The sequence below is a fragment of the Chiloscyllium punctatum genome, chromosome 23, assembly GCF_047496795.1.
Source record: "Chiloscyllium punctatum isolate Juve2018m chromosome 23, sChiPun1.3, whole genome shotgun sequence".
In the NCBI taxonomy this organism is placed as follows: domain Eukaryota; kingdom Metazoa; phylum Chordata; class Chondrichthyes; order Orectolobiformes; family Hemiscylliidae; genus Chiloscyllium; species Chiloscyllium punctatum.
In genome coordinates this window covers 47,663,381-47,679,599 of record NC_092761.1, presented here as the reverse complement: position 1 = coordinate 47,679,599, position 16,219 = coordinate 47,663,381, and the positions used below count along the sequence as shown (strand labels likewise).

The following is a 16,219-nucleotide window of genomic DNA, read 5'->3' as shown; positions in this document are numbered from 1 at the left end:
ATAAATATTCAGAGTGAAATTAAATGAATAATTACTTTTGCACACATAGGAAGATTAAGATGCCAGCCAGGAAAACACTTGGCAGGACTCCAGCCATGATCAATCCCACTGTCCCTGGTTTAATTTGCATAACTTCCCTTCTTCCCTTCACATACCTACCCACTAAGGGAAAAGTCAATTTTGAAATTTTATAGGATTTATTGTCAATGATAGTGCTGAGAACGGAGATTCCCCCTTTCCCCCCCACCCCCAGTGAGATTTCAGTAGTTGTAGACTAGCTTTATTTGTTGTTTCTAAAATATACAGTTCGTCCAATAAAAATGAGGCAACGTTCCTCCAGGGCCAAGGTGCTGCAGGACACGCAGACTACATGAGAGTACAGTCATACACAGGGCAGCATAAAGTGCATAGAAAAGTGCAAAACATGCAAGACAGCGCAGTAATTCCTGACAAGGCAAGAGAATAGGCACAGTTGTGGACAAATTACAATGGAACAATAAATTAATAAAATATTGTTTTAGCAGCAATTCAAAAAATTGCAAATGGAATAGAATGTGATTATACCGTGTTAAGGAGCCTGATGGCTTGGAGGAAGAAACTGTGGCACAGACTGGCCGTGAGAGACTGAATGTTCCGGTATCTTCTGCTAGATGGCAGGAGGGAGAAGAGTTTGAGTGAGGGGTGTGTGGAGTCGTCCACAATGCTGTTAGCCTTTCAGATGCAGCGTGTGGTGTCAATGAGATCCCAATCATCCTCTCAGCTATCCTCACTATCCGTTGTAGAGTCTTATGTTCAGAGGCGGTGCGATTCCTGAACCAGGCAGTGATGAAGCAGCTCAGGGGACTCTCAATGAACCCTCTGTAAATGTGGTGAGAATTGGGGGTGTGGGGGTTGGGAGGTGGGCTTTCCACATCCTGTGCAGAAAGTAGATATGCTGCTGGGCTTTCTTGGCTATGAAGCTTGTGTTGAGGGACCAGGCGATTCTCCACTCGGTGGACACCAAGAAATTTGGTACTCTTCACGATCTCCATGGGGGAGCCGTCAATGTTCAATGGAGAGTGATCGCTCCCTGCCCTCCTGAAATCAACAACTATCTCATTCATTTTAGCCACACTCAGAGGCAGGCCGTTGGCTCTGCACCAGTCCATTAGCTGCTGCACATCCTCTCGGTACGCTGACTCATTGTTCCTGCTGATGAGACCCACTAATGTCGTGTCATCAGCAAACTTAACAATATGATTCAAGCTGTGCATCGCAGCACAGTCATGTGTCAGCAGGGTGAACAGCAGTGGACTGAGCACACAGCCCTGGGGGGCTCCTGTGCTCCGCATGGTGGTGTTAGAGATTATGTTCCTAATCCAGACTGACTGAGGTCGCCCAGTCAAGAAGTCCAGGATCCAGTTACAGAGGGAGGTATTCAGGCCCAGCGGACTCTGCTTTCCAAGCAGGTATTGAGGAATGATAGTGTTGACTGAAGAACTGAGGTCTATGAACAGTAATCTGACATAGGTGTCCTTCTTGACCAGGTGGGTGAGGGCCAGATGGAGGGTGACGGAGATGGCATCATCTGTTGAGTGGTTGGGATGATACGTGAACTGCAGGGTGCCCAGTGATGGGGGGTGGCGGGGGGCAGCAGGTGTTAATATGCCTCATCACAAGAAAACACTTCTTGATGATGAGTGTTAACGCAACAGGGTGGTAGCCATTGAGGCAGGACTCAGGAGACTTCTTCAGCATGGGGACAATGGCAGCGGCCTTGAAGCACGTTGGAACTATGGCACAACTCAGGGAGATGTTAAAGATGTCTATGAGAATATCTGCCAGTACATCAGCGCATCCTCTGCGCACTCTGCCAGGGATATTATCTGATCCAGCACATGTGGTGACTCTGCATTGGGTTTTCCTCACGTTGGTCATGGTAAGACACAGCACCTGGTCATTGGGAAGGGCGATGGTCTTCCTCACTGCCACGTCATTTCATGCCTCAAACCCTTGCAGAGAAGCTGTTCAACTCATCCGGGAGGGAGGCATCACCAGCACAAGCAGGTGGTTTTTAAGTTCTGGATAGATTTCAAAGCAAAAACAGGAAGACAGTTTGACAACAAAAATAGGAAGGTGGATTATTACCTGAATGGTTGTGAACTGAGAGAGGAGAATGCTAAACCAGACTTGGGTGTCCCCTGTCACAAGTTGCTGAAAGTGTGCATTGCAGATGCAATGGTCGCACATTGGCCTTCCTAGTGAGAGGAGTAGAGTACAGGGGCAGGGATGTCTTGCTGCAATTGGTGAGTCCACACATGAAAGACTGAGTATAGTCGTGGTCTCCTTACTTGAGGAAGGATGTTCCTGCAACAGAGACAATGCTCCAAAGATTTTCCAGATTGTTTGGACTGGAATGTCAGGACTGATGTACGAGGAGTGATTGAGTCAGTTTGCATTATAAAATAACTGGAGTTTTGACAAATGAGAAGTGGGAGGAGGATTTCACAGAAAGCTATAAAATTCTGACAGGACTAGACAGGTTAGATGCAGGAAAGATGTTCACGATGACCAGGGAGTACAGAAATGGGGATCACTGTTAAAGGATAAAGAATAAACCTTTTTGGACTGAGATAAAGAGAAATTTCTTCCAGAGAGTGGTCAGCCTGTGGGATTCACTACCTGAGGCCAAAGCATTTTGCGTTTCCAAAAGGCGGTAGATTGTGGCTGAAGAGAACAAAAGATATGGGGGAGGAGGGGTGCAGGATGGGACTATTGAGCTCAATGGCCTGCCACAATTATATTGAATGGTGGAGCAGGCTCAAGGGGCAGAATGGCCTACTCTTGCTCCAATCTCTGTGTTTCTATGGTTTATCTTTGTAAAATCAATCCTGGTATTAACATCTCCAGTTTCCATGAGCGAAAATGTCTCACAGTGTTTCAAGGATAAATATTGCACATCCTTGAAGATACACTCTTGAGGACAATTGTGAAGAGGAACAATACTTACCCTGCATGAGATGAGAGGCAGAGAGTAATCTGGCAGTAAGTGGATTGTGACTTACAGGGGTGTTGCAATTGAGAATGCAGCCACTCATGCTGCTTGGGACAGGTATTGTTTCAGTTTTATACCACACCTATTGGTCAGGGTATGGCCCTGGTAAAGCTCAGAGATTACAATCTTTGAATAAAGGGGTGCCAATTGAAGACTGGGATGAAGAGGAATCTCTTTTCTCAGAGGGTTGTGAGTCTTTGGAACTCCTTACCACAGAGGGCTGTGTGAGGTCAGAGTCCTTGTGTATATTGAAAGCTGCCATCAATAGATTCTTGATCAGTGGGGGAACCAAGGCAAAGGACAGGAAAATGGATGTGAGGATTGTGGGATCAGCGATGATCCTATTGAATAGCAGAGCAGGTACAAGGGGCTGAATGGCCTACTATTGTATTCCTATTTCTACTGGTTTATGAATTACCAAATTAGTCCAACCCATTTTGTTCAGTTATGAAAGACACAGTATGTGACAAAAATTTCCTTTTTGTCCTCAGGGAACCAGATCCTGGGGAGGAGTAAATTTTTGAATGTTGAACATACACAAGTGTAATTGTGATGAGCTGTGTCTGAAGTTCTGAATGAGCGATGGACTAATTTTGTTCATGTACTTCCTAGTGTTTGAGTAGATTGGAAACTAATTGGAAGCTGTTATCCAGCAGAACACCAGCGCTTTACCGGAGACTCACTGATGATGTTACCCAGCGGGGTGACGAAATATCTGCAAACAAACCCTCCAGCTCAGCGAGCAAACTTACAACCTGAACGTCAACCTGAGCTTCAAGCCTTCTCAAAAATTACAAGGTGTGCAATCTCTGAACGGGTTGAGTAGAAAATCCATAAGCATTGTATATCCTGAGGAATACCAGAGGCGGTAAGCACAACAGATTTCGACCTGATAGGGTGAAACTCAACCAGATGATTTGTTTGTGCCCCCCCCCCCAAAAATTGACAGCAGCTTCATTAGACTTTTAATTTTACATGCTTTCAATTGAATTCAGATTCTACCATTAGCCATAGTCAGGATTCAAACTCCAGCCCTCAAAACAATAAATAGTTCTCTGGGATTAATAATCTAGCAATAGTGGTATTAGACTATTCATAGAATCCTACAGTGTGGACACCGGCGCTTCAGCCAACAAGTCCACACTGTCCTTCCGAAGAGTAATCCACCCAGACCCATTCCCTTAACCTATGACCCGACATTTACCCCTGACTAATGCGCCTAACCTATACATTCCTAAACAATTTAGTATGGCCAATTCACCTAGCCTGCCCATCTTGGACTGTGGGAGGAAGCCAGAGAACCCAGAGAAAACCCATACAGACACAGGGATAATGCGCAAACTCACAGAATCACCCGAGGCTGGAATAGAGCTCAAGCCCCTTGGCTGTGAGGTAGCAATGCTAACCATTGTGCCATTCCAGCAAAGTTATTGTGCTAACCCCTCCAAGGCCCATGGCGAATCACTAATTAATCTACTCATAAATTCTCTTGGTAATGGCCTGCCCATTTGGACTGCATCACCTGAGCTCTTTATGAAGCAGACTCAGGGACGGTGTCTGTGAACTGGCCACCCCAGGCTATGACTAGCCCATGCGGTTCTATTGTCATGTTCAACAACAAACAATGGTTCCTTTTTAGTCATTCTTCATGAGTTGTTGCAACCATCAGTGCTTCCATTGTTTCACACTCCTACGGGAAAATGATTATCCCTCATTCTGGATTCCATCCCTCCTGGGTTTCGTGTCCATTTCAGAATCATGTGCAGGTTTCACTGGTATTTTTGTCTTTATCTTCAAAGCCTAGTTCATTGGAATGAAAGAGCATGGGGTTTTAATGACTAATCCTGAGGATCCAATTTAAATTTGCATGGTGTGCAATGTATATTAGAAACATTTTAGTGTGATGAGTTTTTGTTAATGGAAATTATACAGCTGTAATGAATGAGTGTCTCAGTTTGGTCTCTACAGAAGCATTCTGTCCAACCGCAGAGTGGTCATTGTGAGGATAACGTGTATAACCCCTTATCCACTGAATGGAACAATGGAGCTTTAAAAGGAATACAAGTTTGAAACTTGAGTTGTAACTACGAAACCAATTCCTGGCTAATTGATCTCTCAACACTGATCACTCCAGGAAGTGACAATCTGACAACGTCAATGTGAAAACTGTGGATGCTAAAGTCCTGAAATAAAAACAGAAATTGCTGGAGAAACTCAGAAGGTCTGACAACATCAGCGGAGAGAGTGAGAGAAAGAGTTAAGGTTGTAGGTTAAAAATGCAGAAAGTGCTGGAGAAACTCAGCAGGTCTGGCAGCATCTGTGGAGAGTGAGAGAGAAAGAGAATTTGCATTTCAAATCCAGTGATCCTTCTTCAGGACTGACAGCAGTGAGGAAAAGGTAGTCTATGTGCTTAAGGATAGTGAGTGGGAGGGCAACGAGTGTGCAGATAGGCTGAGATAGAGTCCAAAGAGAGAGAACGCAAGTTTGAAGACAAAGGAATAATAAATAGTCGGCCTAGGAAAGGAGAAAAGCTGACAGTGAGGACAATGAGGAGGTGAGAATGGGTCAGTTGGACTGAAAGCAACCCCGGTCATTACAGGGTCTGGGCTGTAGGGGCTGGGTAAGGGATATGGAAGGAGATTTATCCGGGTCTGAAATGTGTGAATCCGATACTGAGTCCTGAAGGCTGCAAGGTTCCCAGGCAGGAGATGAGATGCTGCTCTTCCAGCTTGCTCTGAGCTTTACTGGAGCACAGCAGCAAGACCCCAAGTCAGAAATATTGGCTAGGGGGAGGGGAGGCACGGTGGGGTGTTGAAGGGGCACACAACTGGATGCTCAGGGTCATTTTTACAGACAGAATATAGGTGTTTTGCAAAGTGATCACGGAGTCTGTGTTTTGTCTCTCCAGTGTGGAGAAGACCTGTCTGTGAGCAGCGAACATAGTTTGAGTGAAGTGCAGGGACATTACTATTTCACCCAGAAGGTTGAAGGAGTGAGGAGGGAGGAAGTCCGTGGGCACGGGTTCCACTTTCTGTGATCACACGATCTGACAGGAGTTTGGTTTTACTTCCTGCCTGTAGCTGTGGTCAAACAGAGGAGCCGTACTCAATCATTAGACAAGGTACGGTTTGTGGTTGTGACTAGTCAGCGGTTTTCTAATCTTAATAAATAATGTCCCTTATCTGCCACCTTCAAATTTTCTTATCTTTTTCTTTCTCTCTCTCTCTTTCTTTCTTTGTCTCTATCTCTCTCTATATATTCACATGCATCATTTCTTCAACTTACTTGGAGTTTACAAGCACTAAAAATAGTTGCTAATGCAGCTTTTCCGAGCCAGGAGTGAAATAAAAATGTGTTGAATCTGTCATTTGTAGAAACACGTATTTGTCAGATATTTCTAGTGGATGTGCTTGCTTCGATTAGCAACTCAGTTGTTGCTAATTTTCAGTCCCTCCCTGAAACAAAGGAGAGCTGGTGTTTAAATCTCACACACCACATCTTCATAGTCACGGCATTCATTCAGAGAACAAGTCTTTAATCCAACAAGTCTATGAAGTTCCAGTTGATCTGCAGCTAATGTGTTGGATCTTTTAATGGTACAATACTGATTTTAAAGAAAATGTGATTGACAACTCTTCTGTTCTGATGTAGCCAAAATCTAGCAGCAAAAATGTTTGCTTGCTACTAGTTTGCGATTGACCACTGCAAATTGGAAAACTGCTCCCATCTCGATGCTGCCCTATGGATGGGAGCACATGATGTGGAGGAGCTAGTTTTGCACTGGGGTAGACAAAGCTAAACATCACACAACACCAGGTTATAGTCCAAAAGCTTCACTTGGAAGCACTTGTGTTTGGAGTGCTGGACCTTCATGTGGTTCCTAATGAAAGAGCACTGAAACTAAAGCTGGTGCTTCCACAAAGCCTGGTGTTGTGTGATTTTTAGCTTTGCTCCATCGAGGCAAACTGATGTAAGTATGGACACTTTCATAGAGTGTAGAACAGTACAGACACAGACCCCATGTCTGTGTCTGACCACGTCTAGAGGAATAGTGTCAGAAGACTGGAGGACAGCAAGGAGGGGACTAGAGACAACCCAGGAAATTATAGACCTGTGAGCCCCCTTCAGTTGTGGGTAAAATGTTGAAAATGGTTGTAAGAGATAGGATTTATAATAATCACGACAGGAAAATGTGATTAGGAATACTCAACACGGTTTTGTGAAGGGTAGGTCATGCCTCACAAACATTATTGAGTTGTTTGAGAAGGTGACCAAACAGGTGGATGGAGGTAAAGCGATTGATGTGGTGTATATGGATTTCAGTAAGGCGTTTGATAAGGTTCCCCACAGTCGGCTATTGCACAAAATACGGAGGCATGGGATTGAGGGTGAATTAGTTGTTTGGATCAGAAATTGGCGAGCTGAAAGAGGACAGAGGGTGGTGATTGATGGGAAATATTCATTCTGGAGTTCAGTTACTAGTTGTGTACTGCAAGGATCTGCTTTGGGTCCACTGTTGTTTGTTATTTTTATAAATGACCTGGATGAGGTTGTAGAAGGATGGGTTAGTAAATGTGTGATGACACGAGGATCAGTGGAGTTGTGGATAGTGCTGAAGGATGTTGTAGATTACAGAGGGACATAGATAAGCTGCAGAACTGGGCTGAGAGGGTGCATGTAGAGTTTAATGCGGAAAAGTGTGAGGTGATTCACTTTGGAAGGATCAACAGGAATGCAGAGTACTGGGCTAATGGTAAGATTCTTGGTAGTGTAGATCAGCAAAGAGATCTCAGTGTCCAGGTACATAGATCCTTGAAGGTTTCCACCCAGGTTGTTGGGTTGTTAAGAAAGCATACAGTGTGTTAGTTTTTATTGGCAGAGGGATTGTATTTTGGAGCCATGAGGTCATGTTGCAGCTGTACAAAACTCTGGTGTGGCCACACTTGGAGTATTGTGTACAGTTCTGGTAATTGCATTATAAGAAGTATGTGGAAGCCCTGGAAAGGGTTCAGAGGAGATTTACCAGGATGTTGCCTGGTCTGAAGGGAAGGTCTTATGAGTAAAGGCTGAGGCACTTGAGGCTGTTCTCTTTAGAGGGAAGGTTGAGAGGGACTTAATTGAGACATATAAGATAATCAGAGGGTTAGATAGGGTGGACAGTGAGAGCCTTTTTCCGCAGATGGTGATGGCTAGCACGAGAGTACATAGCTTTAAATTGCGGGATGTTAGATATAGGACAGATGTCAGAGGGAGTTTCTTTACTCAGGGTATCGTAGGGGTGTAGAACGCCCTACCTGCAACAGTAGTAGATTTGCCAACTTTAAGGGCATTTAAATGGTCATTGGATAGACATATGGATGAGAATGGAATGGTGGAGGTTAGATGGGCTTCAGATTGGTTTCACAGGTCGGCGCAACATCGAGGGCTGAAGGGCTTGTACTGTACTGTAATGTTCTATGTTCTGTGCTATGTTACACTGATCCCATCTGCCTACACATGATCCATGTCCCTCTATTCTCTCCCTGTTCATGCAGCTGGGAACCTACTACTATCTGGATATGCCTTGCACATATTCTTAAAATCTTCTCCCTCTCACCTTAAACCTATAACCTCTGAATATTTGACATTTTCACCCTGGGGGAAAAGACTCCAAGTATCTACCTTATATGTGCGTCTCAATATTTTATAGACAGGGAGACCCTGTACCTGCGAGTCCCGTTACCGTGGTTTCAGTCTGTGTGGAGTTTGCATGTTCTCCCGTGTCTGCGTGAGTTTCCTCCGGGTGCTCCGGTTTCCTCCCACAGTCCAAAGATGTGCAGATCAGGTGAATTGGCCATGCTAAATTGCCCATAGTATTAGGTAAGGGGTAAATGTCGGGGTATGGTTGGGTTGCGCTTCGGTGGGGCGGTGTGGACTTGTTGGGCCGAAGGGCCTGTTTCCACTCTGTAAGTAATCTAATCTAATCTAATCAGGCACCTGTGGATTTCCATGGCCCATACATATTATAGGGAACTTCCCAGAACCAGGGACCAGGAGGCTGCTGGGAAGGTACATCTCCCATTTAAATGAAGAGATTTGCACCTATCCATGGTTTTGGGCTTCTGCAATAGGTCTTGGAACAGATCCCCTGTGGGTGGGGGAGGGGGGAAGCGGGGAGAGGTGTGTGTGTGTGGGGGGGGGGGGGGGCAGTGGGGGAGAAGGGGGGGATCGACTGCATTTCTATCAGGTCAACCCTCAGTCTCTGACACAGTAGTGAAAACGATCTGGGTTTGTCCAACCTCTCCTCATAGTTAATACACTCCAATCCAGGCACCATCTCAGTCAACCTCTTTTGTAACCCCTCCAAAACCTCCACTTCCTTCCTACAGTGTGGGGACCAGAACTGCACACAATACTGCAGACATGGCCAAAATAAAATTATTTAATTTCATATCCTAAAGATCTAACTCTGAACTGGGAATGCTTCCAAATAGAAAAAAAGTCTTGCGAACAGTGATACTTTTCAAGAAATCATTCAACTGGTGGGATTTGGGTAGACATTAAGAAAGGTTTTCTGTAAACGTCTATTATTGTGAACAAATTTAGTTTGATTATCACTGAGTTGGTTCGTCCTCTTCCGGGAAAACATAAACTGTCAAGAAACGCTGAAGGACAAAGTCACCAAAGCATTACCAGATCATTAGGCTGCTCTCTCATTAAGGAGAGATGATTGGTGGTGGTTTAACCCTAGGGTCACCACACCTCAGGTGACTCGAGAGGTTGAGATGGAGAATCCTCAACTGGTCATTGAGTCATAGTGTCAAAAACCGTGGAAACAGGCCGTTTGGCCCAACTCACCCATGCTGACCAGGTTTTATAAAATGAAGTTGTCCCATTTGCCTGCATTTGGCCCATATCCCTCTAAACCTTTCCCATCCATGTACCTGTTCAAATGCCCTATAAATGTTGTAATTGTAGCAGTAGTGATTGTGATTATGTCAGCCAGGTGGACCAGCTGTTAACCTGGCCCAATCAGGGAGCCCTAGCTGACAGATAGGAACAGGAGTGTCAGAGGTTCTGCTCACTCTGAGAGCTGGCTCTGAGGAAGCCAGACCAGTGTTAGTATGATACAATTGTAACTAAAGGGTGACTTGCTGGTGGGATACTGGCCTCTGCGGAGTTATTTCAATGTGAAAAACAGGCTTAGTGTATAAGCAGCCTGTTTTGACTGGCAATGACCTTGCCCTGGTATGGGAACGGGCTGATTTGCAGCAAGACCTGGACTTGTTTGTGATCACCAAGCACAGAGGAAGGCTTGGGCAAGTGTTCACAATGACAATGTAGCATGGAAGGCCAGACTCAGGGTTGTATACATCATGGACAGATTTCAAAATTTAATTCCTGTTCATGGTGTAAGACTGTATGGCTCAATGACCAGTTGAGAATTCTCCATCTCAACCTCTCCCGTCACCTGAGATTTCAAAATTTAATTCCTGTTCAGTGACTGTTCCAGCCAATAACGTGACAGTGCAATTAACCTTGGAAAGGTCACAAAGACAGCAAGCCAAGTTAGCTATCACTGGATTCACAAGGTAGTGAAATTAACATAATCAATGAACCTCAAGATTGACCTACTGTTCTGAACCAAATTTTAAGAAGAACAGATATCCAACTCCAAATTTATAACTTAAACAGAAATGAACAATTTATTATTAATGCCGTACATTTAACAGAGTCAAGCTAAACAGCAAGGTAATCGAATTCACGTCAATGATTTTAACTCAGTCTTCTTTGATCATATCCACCACACACACACAGTCAGACAGAAACAATGAAAGGGATAAATTGAAAGGAAGTAAACTCACCAGTTTGATAACTGTGATAACAATGAGTACTTTTTTTTTACTGAATCTTTAAACAATGTGTTGTATCATTGGCACATGGGATTGGATATGGTTGAATTTTGAGGTTTCCAGTCACTGCAAACAGCTTCCAACTGGGTTCGAGGAACATTTGTTCTCTTATAAACTGGGATCTTTTATCAAAACATTCAACAATTTATTAACTGAATATAAAGCTAGCGATAATATAACACACAACTTCCCAGAATGTAGCCTTCTATCACAAAGAAAACCCAGCCACAAACAGTTGAATTGATGATTTCCCTTTTCCAAAGTTCCCTGTGATTGTCTGGTCAGCACTGAATTGCCCTTGATTGACCAATATCAGCTGCCAATCCTTGAGCGTAGCACATTCTGGTGCTGAAATGTCTGCAGCATTCTTCGAACAATAATTAACCTGCAGTTATCTTTCCAGGCCTTTCCCAAAGGCAAACAGAAATGAAACAGGAGAAAACAGCCAATCAAAGTTCCAAATTCAAGGTTCAACCACAGCTCATAGCTCCAAAATGAAGAAAATCAACGATGGCCCCAACATGACATATATCCCTGTTTTGTATCTTTCATATCTTGTAGATATATTTGTCATTAGGTTCACTGAACACATAGTTCTCAGACTATTCACTTGCTGAACAAATGCAATTTCTTATTTCTCTTTTGTTATAATGTTATTTAATATTATCTTTGTTCATGGGATTGGGATGCCTCTGGACCCTAGGTCTTTATTTGGTATTTTCTTCAATCTTAAGCAGTCAATGTTGCACCAGCTTCTCAAAATCTCACATCACAGGAGGCTCCCAAGCGCTGAGGATCTCACCTAGACAGGGGACATCTGCAACACAAATTCCCAGCTCGGCGAACAGAACCACAACAATGAGCACCCAAGCTACAAATCTTCTCCCAAACTTTGAATCTCACATCTTGCAGCTGATGAGGAATCCTTTCACTCTATCTTCATGATGGACCAGAGTGAAAGTCTTTGGTGAAGGGATTTATTCTTCTGTCTGTTGTGTGGCTTCTCAACTTCATTCAAGAAAAGAGATTAAATCAAATCCAGGCATGTTTTGTGTACAAGCTTCAAAACAATAACTGGTCAGAGAATAGAATAAAGTATCCTTTATTGTCACGTGTACTCAAGTACAGAAGAACAGGAGGACCGGGAAACATTTTACCATGTCACCTCTTATAGCATCATCTTAGATACAAAGAGCTGAGGTACAAAACAGGAATAAGAAAGAAAAGTAGTTGCATTACTTTACATAAATAAGACACTGTTAGAGGTTAGTTGTTACATTCATAGAAACAAATCTCACATGAACGTTACATTGCAGTAGTTGGACACAGGGACTTCCAAATGTGGTCTGACCAGCTGCACCAGAACCCAGTCCAAGAGCTAGCCCCGCACCGACGTTTTCTCTCAGACTTGCTTCTCCTTGTTGTCCCCCACTTTGGGACTGGACCCCCCTCACTGTCCCCCACTCTGGGACTGGACCCCCCCTCACTGTCCCCCACTCTGGGACTGGATCCCCCCTCACTGTCCTCCACTCTGGGACTGGATCCCCCCTCACTGTCCCCCACTCTGGGACTGGATCCCCCCTCACTGTCCCCCACTCTGGGACTGGATCCCCCCTCACTGTCCCCCACTCTGGGACTGGATCCCCCCTCACTGTCCCCCACTCTGGGACTGGATCCCCCCTCACTGTCCCCCACTCTGGGACTGGATCCCCCCTCACTGTCCCCCACCCTGGGACTGGACCCCCCCTCAATGCCCTCCACTCTGAGACTGGACCCCCCTCCCTGTCCCCCACTCTGAGACTGGACCCCCCTCACTGTCCCCCACTCTGAGACTGGACCCCCCTCACTGTCCCCCACTCTGGGACTGGACCCCCCTCACTGTCCCCCACTCTGAGACTGGACCCCACTCACTGTCCCCCACTCTGAGACTGGACCCCCCTCCCTGTCCCCCACTCTGAGACTGGACCCCCCTCACTGTCCCCCACTCTGAGACTGGACCCCCCTCACTGTCCCCCACTCTGGGACTGGACCCCCCTCACTGTCCCCCACTCTGAGACTGGACCCCCCTCAATGCCCTCCACTCTGAGACTGGACCCCCCTCCCTGTCCCCCACTCTGGGACTGGATCCCCCCCTCACTGTCCCCCACTCTGGGACTGGATCCCCCCTCACTGTCCCCACCCTGGGACTGGATCCCCCCTCACTGTCCCCCACCCTGGGACTGGATCCCCTTTCACTGCCCTCCACTCTGAGACTGGACCCCCCTCACTGTCCCCCACTCTGAGACTGGACCCTCCTCACTGTCCTCCACTCTGGGACTGGACCCCCCTCACTGCCCTCCACTCTGAGACTGGACCCCCCTCACTGTCCCCCACTCTGAGACTGGACCCCCCTCACTGTCCTCCACTCTGGGACTGGATCCCCCCTCACTGCCCTCCACCCTGGGACTGGATCCCCCCTCACTACCCTCCACCCTGGGACTGGATGCCCCATCACTGCCCTCCACCCTCTGACTGGACGCCCCCTCCCTGTCCTGCACTCTGGAACTCAATCCCCCTCACTGCCCTCCACTCCAGGACTCGATCCCCCTCACTGCCCCCACTCCAGGACTCAATCCCCCTCACTGCCCTCCACTTCAGGGCCTGATCCCCTCACTGTCCCCCACTCCAGGACTCGATCCCCCTCACTGCCCTCTGCTCCGGGACTCGATCCCCCTCACTGCCTCCCAGCTCCAGGACTCAATCCCTCTTACTGACTTTCAATCTGGGACTCTATCTCCCTCATTGCCCCCTGCTCCAGAACTTGATTCCCCCTCACTGCCCCATGCTTTGAGACCTGATTCCCCTTCACTAGCCTCCACTCCAGGATCACTTCCACTCACTGGCCTTCACTCCAGGACTGCTTCCCTCCGGCTCTGGGATTTGCCTCTGACCTCACCAGTTCCTCCATTCCCCTCTGGGCAAATTGAAATAAAAAGCAGGAAGAAAGAGAGTGAAGAAAAGAACAAAAAAGAATGGGTGGAGCAGAGAATCTGTGTGGAGTGCCTTACCCTCCCACCATCTCGCATGGTCACTTTGCTGTAATCAGAAACTGTCAAATAGATCATTCAATGCAAACAACAAATTCCTTTGTCAGGTATAGTGAAAGGAACAAATATTCATTCAACTAGATTTCCTCAAACTGCTTTTGAAGGTGGATCACTGGACTTGAAATGTTAACTTTGTATAAGATGTACTACAGAAATTCACCAAAGGTCCTTAGAAAGCACCTTACAAACCCACAACTACTTCAGTCTAGGACAAGGGCAGCAGGTACATTGGAACACATAGAAACAAGTTCCCCTCTAAGCCAGTCACCATTCTGACTTGGAAATATATCATCTGTTTCTTCAGTGTCACCAGATCAAAATCCTGCAATTCCCTCCCGAAGAACATAGCAAACAGAAAGAGTGAGTTATCTGGCCCATCGAGCCTGCTCCACCATTCAATCAGATCATGACTGATCTTTCCATGGACTCAGCTCTGCTATGGGCATTGTGGGTCAACCAATAGCACATGGACTGCACTGGCACACATACCATCATCTCCTCAAGGGGCAACTAGGAACAAGGCAATTAATGCTGGCTAGACAGAGGGGCCCATGTCCCAGGAGAAACTTAAAAATTCAATCTCTCTAGATATCTGGTGGAATTTGTATTAAGCATTCCAGTATTATAACAATGTTCAGATATTGAGCTAAGAGTAACTTCAGAGCTTAGAGAAAATGCAGACTGCAGATGCTGAAGGTCAGAGTCAAAGAGTGTGGTGCCGGGAAAGCACAGCCGGTCAGAGAATCAATGTTTCGAGCAGAAGCTTTTCATCTTGCTCCACAGATGCTGCCTGACTGGCTGTGCTTTTCCGGCACCACACTCTGCGACTCTAACTTCAGAGATTGACAATTTTACTTCCATAATTTGTCGCATTACCATCCACTTGTCTCCAAATTTGCAGCCTGTTACTTTAACGAACTTATGAAAGGTAAAGAGAAAACCATCATAATGAATACAATCTTCACACTTTTATAACCACCTGTACTCTTCAGTGCCTCGGATTTCCTTCTCAGTTCTAGTGCAAGAAAGACTGTAAGCAGAGACAGAATGGCAGCTGCGAGGCAAAGGCGAAAGAGCTGCTCAATGGAATAAAGACCTGCAGTGAAAACAGAAAGGACACACTCTGGTAAATCAGGGAGATACTAACATGAAGACAATTCCAAATTTCCTTCATTTTGTGATCAGTCTGTTGACACAATCTGCGACAGGACTTAAATTTGTAAATTTTGATTCAGGGGAAGGTGATCTCCTAGTGCACTACAAAGTGAAGCTCTTATCAGCAGCTACAGGCTTTACTGTAGAGATAGTTCTCTGATAATGCAGGGCTGCGTTCCAGTGAAACCTCGCATAATAGAAATAATGGGGCCAAAGGGAAAAGGTGGGTGAGGGGCTTACCAGCAAAACATATCACTCACGGTCGCTCAAAAATCACCCAAAATCCTATAACAAAGTATAGCACAGCCTGGATGGCTGGTTAAATCATATTTATTAATGAAACAAAAGTAAAATTAACACATGACATTGAAAAAATATTGTTAATGCAGGGAGAGAGGCTCATCATCAAGTGCAGTTGTAGTTGCAGAAGGAGATGGCTGTGGCTGATTGCCTTCTGACTGTTTCTGGGGCGTTGGTTCAGATTGTGTGAAATGCAGGTACAAGAACAAATTAGAAAGGCAAATGGTGTGTATGGGAGTAATGCAGTCCTGCAGCAGTTATACAGGGCTTAGACCGAAAATATACAACAATATTCTTCTGTCAGAGGAGAGCAATGAACGTTTATTAGTTTAATGTTTGAGATGCAGCTGCTCAATGCATTGTACTGTACATATCCCATGCTCTGACAGTAACTGACATTGGCACATGCGCAGAACAAAGCATGCAGAATTATTGCTGCTGGAATCGCACTGAGGTAAGTGTTCACAAAAATACCACTCCCTAATCCTTCTGATCGTTGACTGTCTTCCTGTTTGTGCAATGTAGTGTTTTGTGCATGAGCAAAACCAATGTAGTGTACAAAATCCCATGCAAGGACTGCACAAAACATTACATAGGATAAACAGGAAGACATCTAACGATCCGTATCTATGAACACCAACTAACCACGAAACGACACGACCAGCTATCCTTAGTAGCCACACATGCAAATGACAAGCAACATGAGTTCGACTGGGACAACACTACTATTATAGGACAAGCCAGAGAACAGC

The 16,219-nt window shown here is 45.6% G+C and overlaps 1 protein-coding gene across 1 annotated transcript in view; it reads right to left on the bottom strand.

Moving 5' to 3' along the window:
- The window catches only part of LOC140493951 (uncharacterized), a 296,726-nt gene that overhangs the window by 119,599 nt on the left and 160,908 nt on the right, over positions 1-16,219 (bottom strand). Inside the window, 1 exon segment of the mRNA XM_072592902.1 lies at positions 771-1,567. Coding sequence (XP_072449003.1) covers positions 771-1,567 — 797 coding nt within the window.